This window comes from Uloborus diversus, unplaced genomic scaffold (genome assembly GCF_026930045.1).
Source record: "Uloborus diversus isolate 005 unplaced genomic scaffold, Udiv.v.3.1 scaffold_822, whole genome shotgun sequence".
NCBI lineage: Eukaryota > Metazoa > Arthropoda > Arachnida > Araneae > Uloboridae > Uloborus > Uloborus diversus.
The window spans coordinates 1-8,488 of NW_026559036.1; the positions used below are offsets into that span (position 1 = coordinate 1).

An 8,488-nucleotide genomic window follows, 5' to 3' on the forward strand; every position below is an offset into this window, starting at 1 on the left:
GGGTTTAGGATGCAGATTTTCTTTTTTGTGCTGAAAAGTTAAAGGTTTTCTTGGTGGGGAAATTTTTACAACAGGGTTGTTTTTGATGAGATATCACATCTTTTTGCATTGATATTATTACTTTGTCTGTATTTTTAGAATTCAGAACTTCAAGTCAGAAAATTTTCCATTGAAACTACGCTGTTTTGTGTTTTTAAGGAACAATAATGGCTAGCCTAATTTTACGTCAAGTTATTTTCTGACTATTAAGATTCTATGTTCATTTTGCGAAAATTGGACGGTTTAAATTTTATTGCAATCCTTGTATCCTCTCTGTTGTAAAAAAAAAACTTCTTGGATAATAAAATACTATATTTTAAATTATATTGTTTTCGAGTATTTTACAACTTCGCAATAAATTCTACTGCAGTTTCTTTATTTGACAGATTATTCAACATTTTCATGAAGGTTTCTTTAAATGTTTTACAGGTTGAGGGCTATTTTAATCTAGCTTTTTACTTTCTTGTTTAATTACATTTTTTTCTTAAATCGTGGATTATTTTACGTTTTATGGGATAATTTTAATTGTTTGGTGATTTATCTTTTTCTTGATAGAAGTCTTTGTCTTGTTTAATACCTAGTTTTGTTTAAAAGTTCATTTAAAAAACGAAATAACGCATGTTCTCACCACGCAAAAAAAAAAAAAAAAAAAACTAAGCCATTAAATATTTTAAATTTGAATGTGTCAGAAGATCTATACAACTTTACTCGATGTCAAATCGCGGATATCCCAAATTTGCCATAGCGAATGCGCATGTTGCCCGCGGACTAAGCTCATTAAAAGTCTTGCTTAAATTAATTGCAAAAATTGTTTCAGCTAACAAATTACTGGAAAGCACGGATATCCACACGTATTTCATATATTTTCAATTCATTATGTGTCGTTTGTGAAAAATCCATTAATTTAGAAAGTAAGCAAACCAATAAAAAAGTGCTATTTTTCGCTTTCAATTAAAAAGTTATATGTGCCGTACAGTTTCATATAATTTGTCACGTAAAATATTGTAATAGTATAACCCCAGTTTTGCGCCGACATTTAAAATTTCTTCCCTCCATAAATATATTAAAACTGAAAAACAGGGAAGAAAATTTCGTATCGGCAAAACTTTGGGGGGGGGGGGGGGGACAGCATTCTAATCTCATTCAATAATTTGTTTCTCTGCTTAAGTATAAACAAGCAACATAGAATCTGAAAACAGAAAGCCCAATGAGCTAAGTCTGTGCGCATGCGCAGTCGCTGTGGCAAATTTGTGATGTCCGCGATTTAACGTCTAGTTGCAACTGTTGGCTATGTTTTAGTCTTGATTGAATTTCATTTCCTAAGACAACTTTGGAATAACTGTTAGATCTGTTCTAATCTTGCAATTGCAGTCCGAGATAAACAAACCCTATGAGCCGAGAGTAAGTACATAAGAATTTAGGGAAAATTAGTGATTTTCAAACTTCAATTACTCCGGCCCATGATGTCCCTGGAGGTTGAATTTTTGTATATGTACTCAATGGCCCCCCAAGAATATGTATACAAAAAATCATTACCGTAGCCCCCCAAGAAGCTGTGATAGAACCCAGGGAAGGTGCAATTTGGGGGGTAAAAACGAGGGGGGAAGGGGAGGGAGGTCAAATGGCACAAAAGGCACAGCAGTAGGGCACAAGGAATGTGTGTGCGAAATTTCAGCTTGATTCCTTTTTTCGTCTCGGCTGTAGCCCTGTCAAAGAAAGCGAAAACATTTTTGAACAGCGATTTTATAACTTTAATAACTCCTCCCCCTGATGGTCCAGGGGATTGTATTTTGGTTTACGGCGTCAGGGGCCACTAGAGATTGAATGTACCAAAAATCAACTCCGGGGGGTCTTCATGGGGCTGAGATACAGAGGGGTGAAAAACCCAAAAAACCCCAACTTGTTCCGTCGTGTAATCTTGGTCGCTTTTATTTCCTTTCATCTTTGGCAGTGGATTTCCTTTGTTGACTGTTGACGTTTGGTTTCCTTGGTGGGGCAGGACGCTCCTGCGTCCCGTGATAAGTCTCATTCATGTCTAAGTGTTTCTTCAGAGAAAGTTATTGTCTACATAATTAATCAAAATCTTTAAAAAAACATAAGTTAAGCCGTCAGATTTACATCAATATCCTCTTATCTGCTCTAAAAACCAGCCCTAACAAAATTTTGCACCTTTTTCCCCTCTCTTTTTTTTTTCATTTTTGTACTGCTGCGAAAAGTCCTATGGCTCCCCCCCCCCCCCACTGATTAGTCCCAATCTCTGCATCTGTGCGATGGTAACACTGAAATTAACTGTACAACTTTTCTTTCTGCTGCAGTTGATTTGTCTTACTACATAATATTCCCCTTTCAAAAATTACGGACAGCCTTTATTGCATTTAAAGATCCATATGTAAATGAAATCATAAAATATATTGAAACATATGGCTTAAAAAGCCTATGACTAGTATATTGACAGAAAAAAAAATAAGGGAGGGTGTGATTTTCTGGTCAAAATATTCAAGTTAAGTCCTTGAAATATTTAGTTTTGTGTCAAAAACACATGAAATCTATGTATGTCAATTTAATTATTTCATTCCTTATTTTCTGTATTTCATAGAAACTTACTGAAAACCGAGTACATGCATTCAATCATGAAATCGTTCCGGACTACTTGCGAACAAAGCCTGATCCAGAAGTTGAAGCACGCGAGCAGCAGCATTTAGTCAAGAGCATCAACATGCAAATGGACATGGCTCAAGTATGATGCAATATGTTTTGATGATATGACATTAATTGAATCTGTATTGGGCTGTTGTCTTATTTTTTTGTTTTCTTTTTAGAAACAAATTACAGCTATTAATAAAATTGTTAATAATGTATTGGAAACAATTAAAGCCAACAGAGATGCTTGGGAAAATGATTCAGGTATGTTTCACTTTTGATTAACTTGAAAGCCAAACATGTATTGAAATACTTTTACTAATAAACTGAGGATGGTGCAGTGCACGATTAATAAAATATATCAGTCGTGTCCAGTTTTAAATTGTTTGATTATTATGGAGGATATGTATTGCTCTTTTTTAGAGGTTGTTTCAATATCCATGGTTCATAATTTTTATTTTCTCAAAATTGCCAGATTTCTGATGTGATCTAGTGAAGATTAATTCAAAAATTTCTCTTTGCAAATGGACCATTTCTAACCAACTACCTGTATTAAACAACCATTTCCCCAAATGCTTCAAGTTTGATGGTTCATAATTGCCCTCCCATTAATTTAATGGTAATAAATACTTCTAATTTACTCTATTAAATAATCGTACCAAATAAAATCCGATCCTATCAAAACAACCTTATTTTCTCCCAGAAAAAAAGCTTCTTTTTTTTTCTTTTAAATTATCATATCAGTTGGTTCAAACACAAAGGCACTGCATTGTAATTCATGTTGTAAAGCAGGTTTTCCCCTTGTGATGAATTCTTCGATGGGGATTTACTGGAGCAGCAATTCTCAACCGGCACCGGTCTGCAGAAAGATTTGACCGGACCTCAGAGATCTTTGCTCATCCTGTTAAAAGAATTTCCTTACTTAAAGATAGAAAACACCACTACAATAAAAATTCTACCCTGCATGACACTTTTCATGTGAATTTTGTGATTAATTTTTGTAACTTTCTATGATTTTTCAGCAATGTTGATTAGTTTTACATAATTATTACAATAGTTGCTTATCTTGCACTTAACATTTAAATATTTTTTGTAACAGTTCTTTTATACCAAGTAATGTTTTATTTATATATTTATTAATTCATTATTTTTATTATATTTTGTGAAAAAAAATACTAAATCCTCATTTGTTTGCAAATACTTTACAAGTATTTAATGGTCCTCGAATCTTTTTATTTATTTATTTGCAAAAAAAAGGAAAACAGAAAAAAAACCTTTCTGGCCTGGAAAGCAGAAAAACCTTCACATGTTTTTAGTGGTCTGCAATTATTATTATTATTATTTTTTTTTAATTTATTTTTTTTTTTTTTTTTGCAGAAAAAAAAATATCACCGGCTTGCTTGAAAAAGGTTGAGAAACTCGAGAACATGTTTTAGGAATTTTCTTCTAGTTGATTGGGGCGGGGGGTTATAAACTTATGTGTATGTAATATATTAGGATAGGCAGCATAGTAAAACCAAGCAGGTCTCCCCAGCTGATCCCCCTTTTCCCACAAAGTTTTTTTTTTTTTTTTTTTTTTCAAATTAAGTGAATTTGGTTTGTTTTGTCCCTTTTTGCTTGAGAAGCATGCAATATGTATTTCTACTGTGGTTATAAATCATGCCCAATAACCTTGCTCAAATGGCTGGTAATTTTGCTTGATTTTATTGCCAGAATTTTGTAAAGGTATGGTTTGTAACCCCACGCCCCCTGCATTTGCATGCTATCCTCTCCTTTATTGTGAGCACTTTATTAAGGAATAAAAAGTCTGTAATGGCCTGATCAGTAAGGTGTTGCACTTGTAACTGGAGAGGCGCAAGTTGGTGGCCAGCTCGTCGACCGTCCTCCATGCATGTGAATGCTGACTGGTGCACATTAAATCTGTTGTGGTCATAAAGTCCTCCAAGTTTTCACTCCAAATCAACATCTTGGGGGTGTTGGATCAGGAGTTGCTTAGCTCCTGGCCTGAATCAAAAACAGGGCAGTCTAAAGGGCCCTATCCAACCTCATGTAGGGGTAATACGGGGTACCCTGGGCTGTACTGAGGGTTCAAAATGATTTTTGTTCCTTATTTGATAGAAATGATGTGTAAACAAAACAAGTGTTTTAACTCTTTATAAATCATTACCTGCAATATCAATTGGAATAAAAACTATTTCCTTTTCTCTTCTATTTTAACATCATTTAAGTGTTTTGTTTTGAATTTGTCCCTCAGAAATAGGCTTTTAGAGCAGACATCACTAATATCTACATTTATCCTCATCAATCTTTGGGTACATAGCAGTTTAGTAGCTGTTTGATGTGTCCTTTTTTTAGGAGAACTACTGTACTCACAAAAAAAAAGCGATAGGTATTACTGCATCAAATATTAATTTAAAAATAAGACTTAATGTCCTTTTGCTCCCTAAGGACAAACTAAATACAGTCAATTCGCGATAACTCAAATATTACCATAACTTGAAATTTTTATCAAGTCCCGACCCCTTTGTCTTTAATTCCATGCTAATTATTCTTCATATCTCCAAGTTAACTTCCTTTAGCTCAAAGTTTTTTCAAAGATGACTCAAAATTTATTTTGAAAGAGCGAAAAAAAAAAAAAAAAAGAAACAAACAAATGATTGGGAGAGAAAAATTAATTCACCTACACTTGCAATTCCTGCACAATAGACCTCTAAAGGAAGAAGCCAACTGTTGAACCAAAGTGCGATAAAGGAGTAACATGTGCGGAATAAGTTAGCTTGTTTTCTTTTGTTGTACTGTGTTTACACTTAGACATGTTGCTGGACTACGAATCTGCTTTTAAGCTGTCAAGTCAACTAACTGTAACTTTATTCAAAGGCTGACCTAGGTTTAGATGCATTCCCCTTCATTTTCTAGTTCGATCACTTGCTTATAAGTTCTTGAAAGACAGAGTGAGATAACTTTACTATTAAAGGTGTCTAAGCAAATACTCTGCCAATGATATTAAAAGAAAAAGAGAAACTTCTAAAGCGGTAGAATTCATGAATTTGAAACGAATGAAGATGAGCACCTTCATAGTAGAATCAGCTAGCTCTATTCAAGAGGTTTCAGCAGTATTGAAATCAAGATAAGGCTTTTGATTTTTTCGTCTCAATATTTTTTGATTAAACGATGCATATTGTGCTTAGAAACTTATAAGTTCTGCAATTTTGTCTGTACATGTACACATTAATTAAAATATTCGGTGGTTTATGTCAAAAACCCAAACTAGTGGTAAGTCGAACTTCCGATAAGTCGTAGTTTTTTGTCGGTCCTTTTAGATTCGAGTTATCACGAATAGACTGTATTAGTTGGTGATCCGAGCCACATATCGTGTACTAGAGTAGTAACAGATTTTAGGGAATAGTACTTCATCATCTATTTCATTAAAGGAGACAATAATTGTTTTGTTCTTTCTTTCTGGTGTCTGGTTATACTACTTCAGGTCAAAGAGCTAGTGCACAACAGACCTCTTCTTTAGCGGATACTGGAGCTCTGATTTGTGCCATCACTGTTGGTAAGGGATTGAAACCACCCACTGGTTCTCCAAAAGGACAGCCTACAAATCCACAACCTCAGCCCCAGCAACCCACTCGACCCGGTAAGTTTAGCAGTTTAAGAACCATTTGATGTGCTGTTGCCCCCCCACCTCTCAAAACAGAACAACAGTGTAGGTTAAAGAATTGATTTTTTTCAAGTTATTTCTATTAGAACTATACTGCCGCATTAAGCACAACAGTCGTATCCGCACTTTCAGTCAAAACTGAGTTGCAATCACCAAGTGGTTCTATTTGTCCCCTATTTCACCTAAGTACAATGATTTAAGATCATTTGTCAATGGGAAATATTTTTTAAAAAATTCTGAAAAAGTTACATCTAAATCAAATATATGGAGGCGCAATGCTTTAAACGGGAACTTCTCAATTCGAACTCGGCTGCAGGTAAGACTTTTGTGATTAGCTCGCCAATATTGCTTTCAATTTCTTATTTTAATAAAAATATTGAAAAAAAAGATAAAATTAATGAATTTTGAATAATTAACAGCCCCAAAGGTAACTGAAATTATTGACCCACATCATAAAAAATTAGCACATTCTCTAAAGATACCATATTGCAACGCTATTCAAACTAAAGATTCCATTTTTTAAAAAATGTATTGAAAAAATAATAACAATTAAAGAAACTTCATAAAATGAATGGCTCCAGAGGAAATTGAAATTATTGACCCACATCATAAAAAATAGCACATTCTCTAAAGATACCATATTGCAACACTATTCAAACTAAAGATTCCATTTTTTTAAAATTTATTGAAAGAATAATATCAATTAAAGAAACTTTATAATGAATGGCTTCAGAGGAAATTGAAGATATTAACTGAGACGCACAAATATTAACAATGACGTACGGCTGCTTTCCCATACTATTAAAACTAAGGATTCAAATTTTGCATTAAAATTTTTTTTAAACGTTAAAATTAACGAATTTTGCATTATGAACCGCCCTAGAGGTAACTGAAGATATTAACATAGATTAACAACTTTTACACATATACTAACAATGACACAAGGCAACTTTTCTGCACAGTTGGAAACTTGATATCAAAAAGAGTTTTTCAATGCATCCTAGTAGTCAACGCTACAAATAAGTTAAGAAATTTAGAGATGTACAAGATATGATAGGCAATTTAACAAACTCAAATTTTTACCCCCTCCTTTTTTTTCCTATGTTCTATCTCATGCAAAAATACTCATTCTCTGGTTTTGAAGTATGATTACATGAATAAAGAGTTTTGCCTTTTTGAAAGATTTAACATCCACGAAACAAAAGATGTTTGTTACATAAATTTTTATTCTAATTTGCATATCATTAATACACTTATTTTCTTTTAGCTTCAGGAGGAAAAGTACCCAGTGTTATTAAAACTAATATTAAATCAGCAGGAAGTATGCACCCATATGCCAGATGATTTACTGTTCATTACTTGTATGATGTTTTGCTTATTTAATGTCATTTGTAAGTACTGATGGAAAAATAAATATTTTAAATTAATAGTTCAGATAAATTTTATGATAAAAAAAAAACTTTTTTTGATGTGTTTCATTATTTTAAAATAAGTGACTTATGATTTTACATAATACTATTGTGCTTGTTAGTGATTCTAGGTGGAAGTTGAGATGTCGAATATATATTGTCCGTTTTTCACAAGAAGGCACTTGACTCCTCCCTTGTCACGTGGTATCCAATGATTCTATTTCGCTGTTTTCGGCAGAAGGTATACTCAGATCATAGCATTTTATTGTAAAAGCAACAGTTTTTAAAATGTAAGAATAACTAAAATGCCAACAAACAAGTGAAGCAAGTGATGTAATGAACACTAAGACTTTTTTGCACATTAAAATGCACGCCTAAGTTAACGCTGTCTGGTGGTCTCAGAAGCACATGGATTGCGTATCGATCACCCCCACATAAAATGGAACTCTGTGCTCAAGTGGGTGTGGCGAAGTGCCTTCTCCCGAAAAATGGAAACTATATGACATGTTTCTTTATTATTAACATTATTTATCAGCATTAAATAAGAGAATCTCATGTTGAATCTCAAGTTTTTTTAATACAGTACAAATTTAGTTCTTGATTTAGGAAACAGCAATATATAGTTCAGTAATGGTGTAAAACAGTTTGAAAGGTGTTTACAAGCGTCCAAAATGATAGTATGCTTATCCATAAGTCTTATACATATCCCTTTTAGCAATGAAATTTTGAGTTACGC

The 8,488-nt window shown here is 33.4% G+C and overlaps 1 protein-coding gene across 1 annotated transcript; it reads left to right on the top strand.

Moving 5' to 3' along the window:
* Positions 1-2,635: 2,635 nt before the first annotated feature.
* Positions 2,636-7,772, top strand: LOC129233939 (mediator of RNA polymerase II transcription subunit 8-like; the record flags this gene model as incomplete). Its single annotated transcript, XM_054867858.1, has 4 exons — positions 2,636-2,776; positions 2,859-2,943; positions 6,164-6,319; positions 7,611-7,772. Coding segments are annotated over 4 exons (459 nt in total), but the record flags the coding sequence as incomplete, so codon positions are not given.
* Positions 7,773-8,488: the final 716 nt, after the last annotated feature.